The sequence below is a fragment of the Miscanthus floridulus genome, chromosome 17, assembly GCF_019320115.1.
Source record: "Miscanthus floridulus cultivar M001 chromosome 17, ASM1932011v1, whole genome shotgun sequence".
In the NCBI taxonomy this organism is placed as follows: Eukaryota; Viridiplantae; Streptophyta; class Magnoliopsida; order Poales; family Poaceae; genus Miscanthus; species Miscanthus floridulus.
In genome coordinates, this window is record NC_089596.1 from 94,245,713 (window position 1) to 94,263,373 (window position 17,661).

Below are 17,661 nucleotides of genomic sequence, written 5' to 3' on the forward strand. Positions count from 1 at the left end.
TGTGCCTCGTACATGGTCTTCGACAACATGTGGTCCTTTGGAAGCAGGGTGCCAACCACGGCCAACACCTTATCGAAGCCTTCTCGACTCATGTTCAAATCGGACTTCAACCCCATCAAGCGACTAATGGCATCCAGCTGAGAGACCTCAGAATGAGCGTGAAGGGGTTTCGCCACCGAGTCCATCATATACTTGAACGCATCTATGGCTGCCTGCATCTCCGCCTCCTCACGTCCTTCAGCAAACTGTGCTTGGTGAATGTCATCTACCATGTCTGCTACCCCGACATCAGCATCGAAAGCCTCGACGCATGGTCTCACCACCTCCTCTCTCATACGATCGGCTTCACCATGGTGGACCCATCGGGTGTAGTTCGGCGTAAACCCATTCTTGTGCAGATGTATACCCATGACTTCCTAGTTTTGCATTCTCTTGTTACCACACTTGCTGCATGGACACAAAGCCATTTTCGGGTATCTAGCGGCCTTGCCAAATGCATGCTTTAAGAAACGATCGGTCTTGTTCATCCATTCAATGCTGACATCACCCTGACTTGTCCGGCCCATGTACATCCACTGACGGTCCTCCATCCTCTAGCATATATAACATCTCCACAGGTGACCATCAATTGCATCTACGTGGTGTCCCTACTCTCTAATAGGTGAGGATAGGTCCTAATCCCACCCGCGGATGCGTAGATGAGGTTAGTTTCCATGCTCCGCTCCTATCCAAGACAGAATTTCGGTAGCACCTCCCCGTTGTTCTCCTGATACACATCCTACAAGGAAGAGTGTGTATCCGGAGAACAACAGGGGTAATGCCGAAACACCATCTCGGACCGGAGCGGACCATGGAAACTAACCCATCTACGCATCCGTGGGCTGTCCAAAAAATGTGGACAATCCGAAATAGATACGGTCGTAGATATACAAAGATCTACATACCTCCAACCGTATCTCTTTCGGACGGGAGACACCTAACTAGGTTATGCAACCAAAGACCATATACGGATAGAGGGGTTATACCTAGAGTGCCGGTGAGGTCAGGGTAGCGGGGCGGTGGAGAGTCGGTGCAGTGGCGAGTCGAAGCGGTGCAGGAAGACCCGCAGCGCCGATGAAGATGATCAGGGTCGCCGAGTCCCTCCCACAGGTCCTACAAAAAAGGGCAAAAATGGTTAGTGTCGACTCAAAATTTCGGCAGCACCTCCCCTACACGGGGAGGTTCCCAAAACCTGCAAAAAACATGGCACAAAGGCCAACAACCACATATATACCAAACATGGGCACGAAGGCCAACAACCACCAATATATCAAGAGGAGCCATGTACTTTAGTTCTCTTTCCATGCAGATGAAAGTATTGAAGTAGTACAACAACAATTACTACTAACCCTACAACTACTACTAACACTACTACTAACAACTACTTAACTACTAACAGTACTAATACTAAGAACTACTTAACTATTAATTACTACTACTAACCACTACTACTTACTAACTACTACTATTTACTAACTACTACTACTACTACTAACCCTACAACTAACACTACTAACTAATACTACTAACCACTACTACTTACTAACTACTACTATTTACTAACTACTACTACTACTAACCCTACAACTAACACTACTAACTACTAGAACTAACACTACAACTAACACTACTAACTACTACTACTAACACTACAACTAACTACTACTAACACTACTAACTACTACTACTACTAACCCTACAAGGGTATGGCTTACCATGGCGGCAAGAACGGCAAGAGCGAGGGCCGGCGACGACGGCGGGGATGACCGCAACAGCGCGAGGATCAACGGGCGGTCGGAACAACACGAGGATCGACGGGCGGTCGGGTCGGCACCTTCCTCTTCTTCCTCCTCCCCCTTCTCTTTCTTCCTCTTCCTCCTCCCCCTTCTCTTTCTTCCTCTTGCTCCTCTCCTTCTCCCTCTGCTGGCCGGCCGCAGGGCACGGCGGGGCCGGTGGAGCTCGGGGCCGGCCGGGTCGCTGTCCCCGGGGAGCTCGGAGCCTGGGGCACCGACGAGCCCGGGGCACCGGCGAGCTTGGGGCGGGGGCGCTGGGCCGCTGGGGTCAGGCGGGAGCGTTGGCCAGGCGCCGGGGCGAGCGCCACCGGGACGGGGGCGGGGGGCGCGGGATGGGGGCACCGGGGCGGGCCTGGTAGGACCTCACCGGAGGAGGACGACGGCGAGGGCGGCGCGGTAGGGACGCGGGGGCGGGTGGGAGAGGAGTGAGGAGGGGGTGGGGTTGGGCCGGCCCATTCTGGGCCTTTAGGCTAAAAGATATACCGAGTGCCGAGCCCAGTGGCACTCGGCAAAGGGTTTTTTATTTTTTTAAAAAAAATTCTTTGCCGAGTGCCCTATGACCTTGCACTCGGCAAATGCTTCTTTGCCGAGTGCCAAGGTTGGCACTCGGCAAATTAAATTTTTTTGTTTTATTTTTTCGCCCCATTTTTTTCTAGGGCCTTGCTAAAGTAATTAAAACTCCATTTCAAAATTTGGGACAATTTTGAGTTTTTTACTATATTTTCTTAATTATTTTTGTTTCGTTGAATTTTTTGACTATTTCAAATTTGAACTGCATGTACATGAAATAATGGAATTTGGTCATTCAAAAAATTGTATTCATGATGTTTGGCGTATGTTGAGGCCGTATCCAGGAACTCGCATAAAATTACGAGCATCTTATTGTCGTAACATGACGATGTACTTGCGGAAAAAGTGTATTAAATTATATAAAATCCAAACGATATGGAGATGTGGCTTTTAGGCATCCGACGTCACAACTTGCTTCAAACTTTCTCAATTTTTTACCACGGCCTCCACATGCGATAACAAGACACCTCGACAAGTTTCTTGATTTTCCGACTTCATTTGGATTTTATATAATTTAAATACACTTTTCCCACAAGTACATCGTCATGTTACGACAACAAGATGCTCGTAATTTCATGCGAGTTCCTGGATACGGCCTCAACATACGCCAAACATCATGAATATTATTTTTTGAATGACCAAATTCCATTATTTCATGTACATGCAGTTCAAATTTGAAATAGTCGGAAAAATTCAACGAAACAAAAATAATTAAGAAAATATAGTAAAAAACTCAAAATTGTCCCAAATTTTGAAATGGAGTTTTAATTACTGTAGCAAGGCCCCAAAAAAATGGGGCAAAAAAAACAAAACAAAAAAATTTAATTTGCCGAGTGCCAACCTTGACACTCGGCAAAGAAGCCTTTGCCGAGTGCCAGGTCACAGGGCACTCGGCAAAGAATTTTTAAAATAAATAAAAAAAAACCCTTTGCCGAGAGCCTAACGTCGGGGCACTCGGCAAAGGCTGACGGCAGGTGACCGCCGTCACGCCGGCCACCTTTGCCGACGGCCAAATTTTGCCGAGTACCCGGCACTCGGCAAAGATTTTTTTGCCGACGGCCGCTCTCGGCAAAGGCATATTTATCGACGGCCTATCTTTGCCGAGTGCCGCTGGGTCCGGCTCTCAACAAAAATTAACTTTACCGAGTGCCCGACAGAAAGCGCTCGGCAAAGATTTTTGCACTCGGCAAATCGGCCGTGTCCAGTAGTGTGACTAATGTGTACAATACATATTGGTGGTGCTGGCGTGCTGCATCCAAAGTTCAGGAGAAATAAAAGCACAAAAAAATATTAGAAAAATGGTCTGCTTGATGTCTGTCAGCACTATATGAGAAAAGGCATGTGCAGTCCTGAAAGGCGCAGCATGTCGGTGCTAAACAAGTTACCGAAACCCTTCACAAGACTCTGTCGGCCTGTTCGGTTGGCTGGTTCGTATCGTTGCTGGTTCGTAAAGAAGTATTGCTGGCTGGTTTAAGCGAGAGAAAAATACTGTTCCGGCTGGAAATGTAGGGCTTGTTTGGATAGCGGCCTCAGACAGTTGCCATGCAAATGATCCTTAGCCACAGGCACACAAAATCCGACGCCTGGCGTTGCTGCCTGAGCCGGGCAAGAATCTCACGCCACCATCCACATCCAGTGTCCAACCATGAAGAGTAGAGACACAGCTATGGCCTGAGCAGCCGATCCTGCGACTATCTGAAGGAGCGTGGAGCGTCGTGCCACCAACGGAGGATGAAAAAGAGGCCCATCTGCTGTTTTATTTCTTTGGGCTGCCTAAACGTGTGAACTAGAGGCCCAACTGCTGATACGTGGGCTGGCTTGTTGGATCCGCTGGATGTGGCCCAAGTCGTGACTCGCCCAGGTGGTCAACACCGAGGCCTACTCTCGTCCTGACGTCCTGTACTCGACTGAAAAAAAAAAAAACCTTACTGCCGAAATTTTCTCTGACATCCATTCACGTTTGGTGAAGATTTTCATCATTATTGTTTTTAATAAACGACAAACTCACTTCAAAGTCAAAAGTGGGTCTAATATGCAGCTCTGAAGATAACTATTGTTAGAGGGGAGTGAGTCCAATGTGCTGCTCACCTGTTAGAAGCTCTAGACGACCAGACCTCCCTCTTTCATTGAGGTTGTGTACTCCAATATATATATATATATATATATATATATATATATATATATATATATATATATATATATATATATAAATCAAGCTATTATGCGAACCAATCAAGGTCGTGTGGTAACATGACCATGCTAAAAAACATGCATGTAATGGACACGGTTGCAAAGATGTGATGAAATCAAGCATTGCTTCTACCAAATTTGCCGAGCGATAGAAACGATGGCCGCACAGTTCTTTGCTTCTTTTGAATGACCAAATAAAGATATGATTTGATATTTAAGCGGGCTTGATTATATGTGTTGTTAAGTTTAATAAATAGTTAGAACCATAGTAGGTAAAGCTGGATTGTTTCCTTTATCTAAAAAAACCGCACGCGTGTATAGGTCGACAGTCCGACACTAGCAGCGATCGGGTAAACCTCTTGAATGCGGCTCCAAGTACCGTGCGCACTGTGCAGGGCCACACGCCCCACACCGCCACACACACACCACTGTTTCGTTTTCGTTCGACGTTCGTTCATGCGACGCGCATGGCCGGCCTTTACTCCACTCCCCATCTCCCCCGCTGCAACACTGCGAGTCTGCACTGCCCTTTCTTAACGGAAATGGATAGCCTGCCCGGTGCAGGGGGCCTCCCGGCGCTGCACTCGGCAGGGCCCCCTCCCGGGTTTTGACTGAACTGAATTGAACGCGGCGCACTCCGCTTCCGGCAAATGGCCCAACCGTCGCGGCAGGTCTAGGTTTCTACTAGAGTACTTCAACCGAGCTGAAAATGCCTCGCAGACGCAGGGCGTGCATGCAACGGGACCGGGGCCGGGGGCCAGGGGCAGGAGAGCGAGCAGCAGCGGTGAGCGGAAGTGCAGAACCGATGGAATCGAAATCGAAGCGGGACCAGGCAGGCAGGAGCAGCAGGACTGGACAGTGTTGCGCCGTTCGGCCTGCCTCGGCCTTTATTGCACGGAAGGGCAGAGATCTCGTAGCCTTTGGTTGCATCTTCAATTCCAGGCCTGGTTTAGATTGAAGATTTTTTCAACCCGATAAATAGTAGCACTTTCGTCTTATTTGGTAAATATTGTCCAATCGTGGACCAACTAAGCTCAAAAGATTCATCTCGTGATTTCCAACTAAACTGTGTAATTAGTTATTTTTTTTATCTATATTTAATACTCCATGCAAGCGTCCAAAAATTGATGTGATGGAGAGAGTGAAAAAACTTGGAATTTTGATGTAAACTAAACAAGGCCCCAGTCCTCAAAACCACATTACTCTACCGTGATGCTGCTCGTGGCTCTCGGCTAGGCATAGGATCGATCAATTCGCAGTCCGTATGCCTTCCATCGTGCACTGCTTTCTGCTTCCCAGCCGGGCACCATGCAGTGCAATTCGCAAGCCGCCGACGCTTAATACTCGTGTGGTAGACTGCCACTGGATTGTTGTACTTTCTGTTTCTTCGTGTTCTTAGACTGTCTCCAACGATGAACCCATATGAACATCCGGTGGCGAAGCTAGAGCAAATTGATGGGTGCCCCACTTAATCATAACTACAGTGACTCATATGATGTTCAAATAAAATAGCATATCTAATGCGCAACTACTATATTTTTAACATTAAAATTTGACTTCCAGTAGTAACGATGAGATTTTAGTCGAAACATAATGTAGAGGTAAATGATAATAACACTCACCATTTAACAAAAAGAAGACCACATTGAGCACTTTAGCAAAATATGTCATCCACTCCAGGAGACCAGGATCAAGATCCCACTAGCCTAAAAGAAAAGAGAATAGATAGGTCAATTATTAAGAAAACAAACTGTACAATTTATCTATCAAGAGTAGACGTGTTGCATTAACTGCCAAAGATTATATTTACGCTATTTTCCTTCATGGTCATGAAACTTCCAAACTCATCAAATCATTCAGGAATAAACTTTCCCGTCTTGTCTCCAATATCTGAAACAAGAAAAATACATTTGCAAGCATAATCAAATTGCAGATCCGCACTATTATAAATGTATATATAAAAAGAGAGAAAAACCCAACTAATATTAACCCTAAACCAGTAAACCTGTAGGCTACAATTTCAATTTGAACACTATGAATCGGATGTGATGCCTTGCCTTTTCTTTTGGACCAGAAGAGAAAGCCAGAGAGGGGTGAGGCCGTTCTTTTCAAAAGAAAAAAGAGAGGGGTGAGGCCGTGAGGGACTGAGGGTCGCTGGCGAGTTCTTCCGCCGGGCGCCGCCTGCTAGTTGCGTTGTCCGGTGCTTTGCTCGGCTACACAGCTACTTCCTGTGTAGAGCCGTAGAGATGGAACGGGAAGTGATGTCAGCGTCGCCGCTCGCCGGCTCGCGCTCGCCGGCTCGCGCTCGCCGCGTTGCCATTGCCATCGCCGTTCAGGCGAAAAAAACGCAGACTCGCGGGCATATGCGGCTGCGCGCTAGCGAAAAGTTGCGGCCTCCTGGTCTCCTATCCAGATGTCAACGACTGAATTCCCCGTCGGGGAGTGCCTCTCCATCCCCGTCCCCGTAGGGAAGAAAATTCTCCATCCTCATCCCCGTCAAGTGTCACGGGGGGAGACTTTCTCCCCATCCCCCCCCCCCCCCCCCGTGCGGGGAATTAGTCCCCGTGGGGATCCCCGTACCCACGTCAGTTCATGATAGTTCATCTTGATGTCAACCATTCATGTATTCACAAATTCACGTTAATGGTATACAAACAAATCCATGATGCAAAGACATCACAAATTTATAAATCAACACATCCACAGCCAACGGGTTCAATCCGGCCATAAAGTCCTCACGGCCATGCTTCAAAGCATCAATCGGACTGTGCATCAGATGCCTTCTGCAACAAGCTCCAATAGGACATGCCTTGCCGCAACAAGCTCCAATCTAGGATGTGAGAAGGAAGGCAATAAAAAAATGTATCACTGAGAAGATAAACCAATAGCTAGAAATAGAGGGTAGCCGCCGAATGCTTACCAGTGCTGCTCCTAGCTCTGCAGATCTGTAGCCCCGGCAGTCCACCACTCCTGCCTGGTTGCTCACTGTAGCAGTGCAGCGTAGGCATCTGCACACACGCTCGGCCACCCACTATGTGCCTGCTAGCCTCGCCCTGTCGGCGTGCGGCGTGGTCGCTTGGATTGACTAGAGAGGGTGGAGGAAGCGTGAGCGGTGGCTGACAGCTGCGAGAGGGTGAGTTGGGGACATAGGAAGTGAGGAGCTAGGGTTGCAACATTGCTTATATATCACAATTGTTGGGCCTTGCCAGTATATGGGCCTTTAGAAACGGGTCCCCATGGGGAGCGGGGACGGGGGTTGCATACCATCCCCGCCCCCATGATCCCCAACGGGGGATAACTTCAGCCCCGTTTAATCCCCCGTAGGGGGTAGAATTCATACCATCCCCGTCCCCTAATGGGTGAATTCCCCGTGGGGATTCGGGGAACGGGCCCCCGTTGACATCTATAGTCTCCTAGGAGCCTCCGTGCCTTCTCCTAGGAAGGAGCCTCCGAGTGTGAGGTGGGCTTGGGCAGCTGGGCCTCAATCTCTCAAACATGTTGCTTGCTGGCCAAACTGGCTTGGTGGGGGTGCCTCGTTTTGGCCCAGGGGGTGCTCAAGGGGTGAAATGTTGATAGTAACAATGTATTTTTATTTTTGTCCTGGGTGCCTAGGCACCCAGTGGACTTAACTGGGCTTCACGCCTATGGACACCCAAACCCAAAATAGGTAGCAAGAGACCTAAAATCAGTCTCCAACATAGTACCTATACGGGAGACCTATTTTAGGTTGCCTGAGAGGCACAACCCAAATATGGGCATCCTCTCTCCTGAAAACTCATTTGCAGAAAGGGTTCTCTTTTGGTTCTTGTTGTTGAGAAGATATCGAATAGGTATTGTCGGTGCAGAAAGTGACCAACATGTAAATATTTGTAGTTTTGTCGTACGTTGTGATCGGAGGTGTCCTAGCACTCAATGACACATGGTTTATACTGGTTCAGGCAATATGCCCTACGCCTAGTTTGAGTTAGTCGGTGACTTTATTCCTGAGCCTAGGTGCTTCGAAGTTTGTAGTATGGCTACAAACTGAGAAGGAGAAAGATGGGGGTATAAGAGGTCCTGGTCGGACTCTGGTAAGAGGGACCGAGAGTGATGGGAACTCCACGTATGCACTATGTGTTCGAGCGTGTGCTCGAGGTTTGAACCTGGTGGTTATGTTGTTGTGTACTAGTGAACTTGATCGATCTGAATAAACCTATCTGTTGGAAGAGAGCGCATCCCCTTTTATAGATGAAGAGAATAGCCTTACAAGTGAAAGAGAGAGAGTACGTTTGCTGCTAAGCCTTGCTGCCCATGCCGATGGGTACAAGATGATGGTAGGCATCCACAAGTACTGTTGAATGTCAGATGCATGTGGGAGGATGTGTCGTCTTCTTTAGGTATGGCAGATGTCGGTGCCTGTCATACTGTTGATACCCAGAGGCATGTAAGGAGTTTTACCATGTTCGCCTGGCATGATAAATGCTAGCGCCCACAACACTGTCGATGCCTCAGAGGCATGTAGGGGGAGCCTTACCGTATTAGTCTGGTATAGGAGTTGATGGCGCCCACAACACTGTAGGGCAAAATGTCGGCGCCTACAACACTGCTTGCGTTCTATCATGCTAGGGAGGTCATAGGGTACTGTCCTGCAGGTGTACAGGGTACGATCCTTAGAATTGTGGTTTGACTTGAGTGCGCTGCCTTACTTTCTCCGTCTGCTTCTTGGTCCTTACCGAGTGGGCGTCCCCGGTCGGTTGGTCCTAATCGGCTCTGATTGCGCCAGTTGGAGAGGAGTTGTAAGCAGGGGTTCAGCGCATCCCCGGTCGGAAGAAGAGGGTCGGAGTCAGAAATGGTGTTTAGCTAGGCCTTCCGGTTGGAGAGATCGTCCGGAGGCGGGCTGGAGACCAAAGTGAGTGCTCGGGTCAGAGAGGTGGGCTGGAGTTGGAAGCGAGCGTTGTTCCTCCTCAGCTAGGCCTTCCGTTCAGAGATTGGATCGTCCTTCTGCCCTGTCGTATAGGTATTTGGGTCGGCCCATGAGTTGTGCAGTTGCTCGCAACAGTCGTCTATTAGGCCGAGCCTTTATTAGAAAGCCAGGTCCATGAGGGACCCTAGGTTTATGAACCCGACAGGAGCCCCCGAGCCCCCGAGCGATTCGAGTAGAATCGTCTGGGGGATTTTTGTCTCAGCAGGTGGGTGCACGCAAGCGCACCCGGCGGGTCTAGCCCCCAAGCCCCCTGATGATTCGGGCAGAATCGTCTAAGGGGGTTTTTCGTGTTGTCGGCGAGGAAAGTTTTCGTTTTGTCAGTGGGTGCGCTCGCCCGCGGTTGTAGCCACTGAGCCCCCGGGCGATTCAGGCAGAATCGTCTAGGGGGTTTTATCAAGTGGGCGTGTGTGCGTGTATTTTAGTCGAGATGGAGTTGGTGGTTTATTTTAGGGATCGAGTGAGTCGGAGCTCGCGGATCCTGGCCTCGATGTAGCCCGTGTAGCCGAGGTAGTTAGTTTAGGGATAGGGCGAGACAGTGCTCGTGGATCCTAGCCTTAGTGCAGCCTGCACAGCCGAGGCAGTTAGTTTAGGGATTGGACGAGACGGAGCTCGTGGATCTTGGTGTCGGTGCGCGCTGTGGGATATGGCGAATCGAAAGTCATGGATCCTGGCGTTGGTGCAGCCCGTGCAGCCGAGGTAGTTAGTCAGGTTAGTGTAGGGATCGGACAAGATGGAGCTCGTGGATCCTAGCATTGGTGTGCGTCGTGGGATCAGGCAAGTTAGAGTCGTGGATCCTAGCGTTGGTGCAGCCTACGTCAGCTGAGGCAGTTAGTTTAGGGATCGGACAAGACGAAGCTCGTGGATCCTAGCAGTCGGTGTGCAGCCGTGGGATCGGGTGAGTCGGAGTCATGGATCCTAGCAGTCGGTGCAGCCCACGCAGCCTGAGGAGTTAGTTTTGGGATCTTGAGCCCCTGGGCCCCATTGGCCTTTGGTAGGGGTCGGTTTGAGTTTTGTGCGTTACCCCGTCCTCAGTTTCTCACAACCTAGAGGGGCTGAGTTTTGTCACTTGCTTCGATCGCTCGGGCTCGAGTGACGCGCTCAGTGAGCTCACTAACGGGTATTATCGAGTGGAATCCGAGTCTGTCGTTCGTGACGGGATTGGCATAGCCCTCTTGTGACATTCCACTGCTCCTTTACCTGCAACCCAGCAGATGCCTATGTCGTTTTGGACACCAACCTGGGTGGCCCACTGGCCTCCCCTCGATGGAGATTCTATGGGTTTGGCGGGAGATTTAGGATCGAACAAGAAGGTTGAGATGACCCTATCTACTTTGGGGCAGACTGGGCGAGGGCCACATGGGGCTCATTTATGTTTTCTCCCCTAGCTCTATTTGATGTGGGGTGGCCTCGAGCCCTTCATGGGCCAGCTTTCGAACCCCGGTCGGTCGTTGCTCATGTTGAATGAGGCAACTGCCGCTTTGTGATGCAACATGGAGCGTTGTGATACATTTAGCTGCATGTAGGATGCCTTAGTTCCTGAGCCCCCAGGTGATTCAGGGCTCGAATCATCTAGGGGGCATGGGCGTATGGAATGAATGCATGTATGAATGTATGAATGATTATATAAAGAAATAGAGGGGGTCGGTAGTGTTTCCTTGATGACTCGAGTGACAGGGGTTTGAAGAGCTCTAATCAAAAATGTTCAACCAAGGACCCGTGCTCATCGTTCATGATGGAGTCGACATGGCCAACATGGGGCATCCCTTTGCTCCTCACCTATCTCTTGGTGTTTTCCTGAGCCGTTCGATCAACTTAGGAAGCCCGATGGTTTCTCCTGGCGGAGATCCCGTTGTTTGGGTTTTTTCAAGTCCCACCTAGGAAGGCGAAAGAGTTGCCTGCGTGTGGTGGCGCTTTGTTTTTCATGTCCGGTCATGTGGTAGTGGTGGGCCATACTCAAGCCATGTCCTGTCTGATCAGGCACTGTTCTGTTGGGCAGGGTGCATCACATCAGTCAGGGCGCGTCCCATCGTATCCTATCTGCATTAAATGGGGGAAGGAAGAGAGTTTTTTCGCTCTGATGCTTTGCCCTTCTTCAGCTGCCACAGTTTCCTCCTTAAATAGGGGGAGGGAGAGGGCTTCTCAGTCGTAGTCCTTTGCCTATTCTTCAACTATTGCCTCTCCTCCTTCCTCCTTCTCACCGAGAGTGCATGTATGCCACGGCGGTTCCTAAGTGAGAGAGAGAGGGTAAGCGAGGGGAGGACTCATAGATCCCTTCATGAATTTGGAGCGCGATGTCGAGCTAGGAGGCTACCTGAGGTGGTGCCAGGCCATCTTTGTCTGAGAAGGGGCGGCTTCCGCCGAAGGAGGTGGCGTGCTAGATTCATCTACGAGGCTTTTTTCGAGATGGAGCCGTGCGTGGATTCTTTTCCGGTGGATCTTCATCGGGTGAGTCTTGCTAGAGGGGAGGTTGCCTAGGATCATGCTGGTGGAGTGTTCCGTGCCTATAGCTACTCAGGTTGGCCTAGTTCATAAAGTTTGATGAGATCTCTTCTAGCCATGGTGGCCATACCTCGGTGGCAGCATCCCTGCCTAGGAGCGGCCTCAACTGCATGAGAAGGTCAGGAGCTCCATGCTCTTCTACTGAGCATCTATGGGTGCAACACCCTTGAGGTACCCGTTGTGCTTGCCAAAGTCGAGGGAGCGGAACTGGGTGGGTCCCTTGAGGTACTCGTTGCGTTTGCTGAAGTCAAGGGAGCGGAACCGGGCGAGGCCCTTGCGGTGGAGGTTATGTCCGGCGGCGTGTGCCGTGGATTCTCCTTTGGCATCAGCCGATGCCGTCGAGCGGTCGCAGTAGTATTTGGAGTAGAAGTAGTCAGGAAATGTAATCGTTAAGTTTGGGGGAGCCCCGTGTGAACAATTTTTTGTATCAATGAATACATTAGTTCTGTTTTTTGTGATAGAATCACTATACGTTCCTTGTTTTTTAAACTAGCATAGCTTTGTTTTTATCCTTTCTTTTTCACACATGCCCATTTGTTTCGTAGGCTGTAGCTTTTAAGAACCTCGACATGGCCCGTGGGGCTTGGCTGCTCGTAACCGTAGGATGTGGCGGGGTGCGTTTGGTTGGGAGTAAGAACAAAGTCACGTAGGGTAATCAAAGGAATAGAACACGCTTTCGTGCGGGGACAAAGATTTTACCATGTGATAATAAAAAAAAGAGACGTAATATTTAGTATTGTACCCTCATAGAGCCCCTGAGCGACCCGGGCTGAAAATGTTTGGGCTAGGGTGTTTTACAGGAGCAAGTGTTTGACTAAAAAGCGGTAAGACCAAATTTAGGGGGAAAACGACGTAGTTGTTCAATGTTCCAAGTGTTGGTGAGAACGTTGCCATTGTCATCCTTTAGTCGGTAGGCACCCGGTCGGATCACTTCGGTTACCATATAGGGTCCTTCCATGGTGGAGAGAGTTTGTGTTTTTCCTTCGTTGATTGGGTCCTCCGGAGCATGAGATTACCGACTTCGAGGATCCTCCCCCTGATCTTCCTTTCATGGTACCTATGGAGAGTTTGCTGTTAGCGAGCGAAGCGGATGACAATCGTCTCACAGGCCTCCTCTAGTAGGTCGATTGCATCTTGCTGAGCCTCCATGGCTCGGTCATGGTCGAAAGCCTTCACTCTTGAGGCACCGTGGTCAAGGTCGGAGGGCTACACTGCTTCAGCTCTGTAGGCTAAGAAGAAGGGTGTGAACCCTGTGGATCGGTTTGGGGTCGTTCTCAGGCTCCAGAGGATCACTGGGACCTCTGCAACCCATCGCTCGGCGTACTTGTTGAGTCGATCAAAGATGCGTGGCTTAAGTCCTTGGAGGATCATGCCATTGGCATGCTTGACCTGACCATTAGTACGTGGGTGTCTGACCCAGGCCTAGTCGATCATGATGCTGTATCCATCACTTAAGTCTAGGAACTTCTTCTCGGTGAAGTTAGTCCCGTGGTCAGTTATGATGCAGTTAGGAACGCTGAATCGGTAGATGATGTCGAGGAAGAATTTGACCGCTTCTTCCGAGTGGATGTTGGTGATGGGCTTGGCCTCTATCCACTTAGTGATCTTGTCAACCACCATGAGTAGGTGAGTGAAGCCATCTAGGCCTTTTTTGAGGGGTCCTACCATGTTGAGGCCCCATACCGTGAATGGCCAGGTGATTGGGATGGTTTGGAGCTCTTGTGCTGGCAAATGGGTTTGTCGAGCATAGAACTGGCATCCTTCACACCTACAGACGACCTCCTTTGCATCTCATAGTGCGGTGGGCCAGTAAAAACCTTGGTGAAAGGCTTTTTCGACCAGCGACCTTGGTGCTGCGTGGTGTCTGTAGATTCTGGCATGGACCTCGAGAAGGAGCTGCTTCCCTCGGTCAGTCGAGATGCACTTCATGAGTATTCCCGATGGACTTCGTTTGTTGAGTTCATTTCTGATCTCGACGAAGGTCTTGGCACGTCGGGCGATTCATCGTGCTTTGGTCCTTTTAGATGGGAGAATCTCCTCGAGGAGGTAGGCGAGTAGCGACGCTCGCTAGTCAGTTTGATTGAGTGCCAACATGGCGATGTCTACAGGTGAAGTAGTCATGGAGGCACTAGGGTCGGAGTCCCTGAGCGCCGGCTTGGCGTCGGGCTCAGAGCCCTCGGGCGCTTGCTTGGCATCGAGGTGTGTCTGGATCAGACCTTCCAGGATGCGGGCAGACGGCTCATGTAGACCATTGATGAAGACCCCACTTGGAGATGGATCCTGCCCGGTGGCCAATTTTACAAGAAAATCGGTGGCATCGTTGTCTTTTTGGGGGACATGATGCAACTCGATCCTCTGGAATTTATCATCGAGCTTGTGCACCTCCTAACAGTAGGCTGTCATAAGGGGGCTTTTGTAGGAGGACTCCTTCATGACTTGGTCTACGACCAACTCTAAGTCGCTGCAGACGTAGAGTCGCGTGGCGCCGAGCTCGATGGCGATGTGCAGCCCGTTGATGAGGGCCTCGTATTCCACGGTGTTGTTCGAGGCTAAGAAATGGAGGCGGATGGCATAGCAGAGCCTACTCCCATCTGGGGAGATCAGAACTACTCCAGCCCCCGAGCTAGGCGCCATTACGGACCCATCGAAGTACATCATCCAGTACTCATGGGTGATGTCCGAGGTCGGTAGCTGCACCTCTGTCCATTCGACGACAAAATCCATGAGAGCTTGAGATTTAATAGCGGTATAGGGGATATACCTGATGTCATGGCCCATGAGTTTGAGTGCCCACTTAGAGATCTATCCCACGGCATCGCAGTTGCGGATGATGTCCCCGAGCGGGTATGAAGTGACGACCGTGACTTCATAGTCGGTGAAGTAGTGCAGGAGCTTCTAGGCCACCATCAGCACGGTGTATAGGAGTTTCTGCACCTGGGGGTACCAGACCTTGGGGTTGGTGAGTACCTCCTCGATGAAGTATATGGGCCGCTGGACCTTAAGGTGGTGTCTTGGCTCCTCCCTTTCGATGATCAGGGCGGCGCTTACCACGTCGTTGCTGGCCACGATGTAGAGGAGGAGGGGTTCTCCCCGCTCAGGAGTGATGAGGATTAGGGGCTGATGTTAGGGTCGCTTTGAGGCTCTCTAGAGCCTGCTGAGCTTCCTCAGTCCAGACTGAAGGTGTCCGTCTTTTTGAGGAGCTTGAGAGCGGCATCCCCCATTCGCCGAGCCAGGAGATGAATCGGCTCAGGGCGGCCAGACAGTCGGTGAAGCCTTTGTACGCTCTTAACGTTGCATATGGGGCCCATGTTGGAAATGGCCGTGATCTTTTCAGGGTTGGCCTCGATGCCGCGCTCAGACATAATGTATCCTAGAAGCTTCCCCTTTGGAACCCCAAAAACACATTTCTCTAGATTCAATCTGATGTTGAACCTTTGGAGGTTCACAAATGTTGCGGCCAAGTTTCTGATCAGGTCATAAGCTTGAGTCGTTTTGACCACTATGTCATCAACATAGACAGGCAATTGTTGGTTTCGGTCGCTCGGCTTGATAAGGCTGATCAAGTGGGTCGATTTGGTTGGCGCATCATTGCTGCATGCACCTTTGGTAGGTGGCCCCAACGTTCTTTAGGCCAAAAGGCATGGTTACATAGCAGTACGAACTATATGGGGGTGATGAATGAGGTTGCGAGCTGATCGAACTCTTTCATCGTGATCTGGTGATAGCCCGAGTAGGCATCCAGAAAGGATTAGATCTCGCAACCCGAGGTGGAGTCAACTATCTAGTCTATGTGTGGCAAAGGAAAGTGATCATTTGGACATGCTTTGTTGAGGCCAATATAATCAACGCACATTCTCCATTTCCCAGTCTTCTTTTTAACAAGAACAGGAATTGGCAAGCCAATCAGAGTGGAATACCTCTCTAATGAATCTGGCTACTAGGAGTTTGGTGATCTCTTCGCCTATGGCCCTACGCCTCTCATCATCGAAGTGGCGCAGGCGTTGCTTTGTGGGCTTTGAGCCCAGGATGAGGCGTAGTGCGTGCTCGACGATGTCCCATGGTATGCCCGGCATGTCAGATGGTTTCTATGCGAAGACATCGCAATTGGCATGTAGGAAGTCAACAAGCTCGCCTTCCTATTTGGCCGGGAGCTGGGTCCCGATTCGCACCGTCTTGGTTGGGTCGGTGGGGTCGATTCCCACCGCCTTGGTTTCCTCGAGCGAGCGGAAGGCCATCGAGGAGGTTGGTTTGTTACAGTTTGGAACTGCTAGGGTCGATGACTCCCTGAGCCACGGGAGCTCGGATGAGTTGATGACCATGGTGGTGAGCTCGAAATGCTCACGGACGCACATGAAGGCGTGCGAGAAGGCGCTGCTCATAGTGATGATGCCATTCGGTCCCGGCATCTTCAACTTGAGATAGGTGTGGTTGGGGATTGCCATGAATTTGGCATAGCATGGCTGCCCTAAGAAGGCGTGGTAGGACACTGGAAAGTCCACCACTTCGAAGGTGAGGACCTCCAAGCAGGAGTTGGCTCGGTTGCCAAACATGATGGGTAGGTCGATCTACCTGGGTGGGTATGCCTACGCGCCCAGGGTCACCCCATGGAAGGGAGAGCCCGCTAGGCGGAGTTCTGACCGAGGGATGTGCATGGCGTCGAGGGTGTCGACGTAGAGGATGTTGAGGCCACTGCCTCCATCCATCAGCACCTTGGTGAGGTGCTTCTTACGGATGATGGGGTTGACGACGAGCGGGTAATGTCCTAGTCTCGCGATGTGGGAGGGATGGTCCCTCTGATCGACGGTGATCAGAGATTCCGAGCAGCTGAGGAAGGAGGGGACGGCCGTCTCAGCGGTGCATGCCTCCCTATAGCGCACCTTGTGCTGGCGCTTGGAGCAGATGGTGTCAGATTCACCGAAGATCATGATGCATTCCTAAGGGTTGGGGAAGTCGTCTCCATCCTTGCCCACCGCGCCTCCTTTCTTGGTTGCTGCCTCTTTGTCGTCTCCTTCTTTCGGCCCACCGGCCAGTCAGAGGAAATGTTTGAGGAGCTCGCAGTCTTTATAGAGGTGTTTGATGGGGTAGGCGTGGTTGGTGCACAGGCTATCCATGAGCTTATTGAAGTGGTCAGGTAGGACCTAGTTGGGCCTGCTTGCCCATGTGTGATCAGCTGCGGCAACCAACGCGGTGTTGTTCGGTCGGCGCTGATCCTTTTTGTTCTTCTTGCCCCTCTATGTGGAGGGGCCCTTGTCTTGGTCCACGTGCTTGGCCTTGCCATTGTCCTAGCCTCCATTGAAGACCGCTCTGACTGCCTCCTTGCCGAAGGCGTGGTTAGTGGCGACGTCGAGTAGGTCGCGGGTGGTATGGGGCTTCAGGCAGCCAAGCTTGTGGATCAGGGACTCGTAGGTCATCCTGGAGAGGAATGTGCTAATGACGTCTGCGCCGACGATATCAGTGAGGGAGTTGCATCATTGGGAGAGTGAAAGGTCCTAATATGGCTTGAGCGGGGGTGAATAGCCTATTTAAAAATCTACAAATCAACTAGAGCAATTTGATTAGTATGAGAAATAGCGTAATGCAAACTTGCTCTAGCTCTACAAGGGTTGC

General features: G+C 50.5%; 1 protein-coding gene across 1 annotated transcript; it reads right to left on the reverse strand.

Moving 5' to 3' along the window:
• Positions 1-16,190: 16,190 nt before the first annotated feature.
• On the reverse strand, positions 16,191-16,604 carry LOC136516006 (uncharacterized). The gene has a single exon (XM_066509429.1). The coding sequence runs from the start codon at positions 16,602-16,604 to the stop codon at positions 16,191-16,193; it is 414 nt and encodes a 137-aa protein (XP_066365526.1).
• Positions 16,605-17,661: the final 1,057 nt, after the last annotated feature.

What these genes read in the sequence shown, in the direction of transcription:
- LOC136516006 (XM_066509429.1), bottom strand. Translation starts at nt 16,604, where the DNA reads ATGTTTGGCAACCGAGCCAACTCCTGCTTGGAGGTCCTCACCTTCGAA.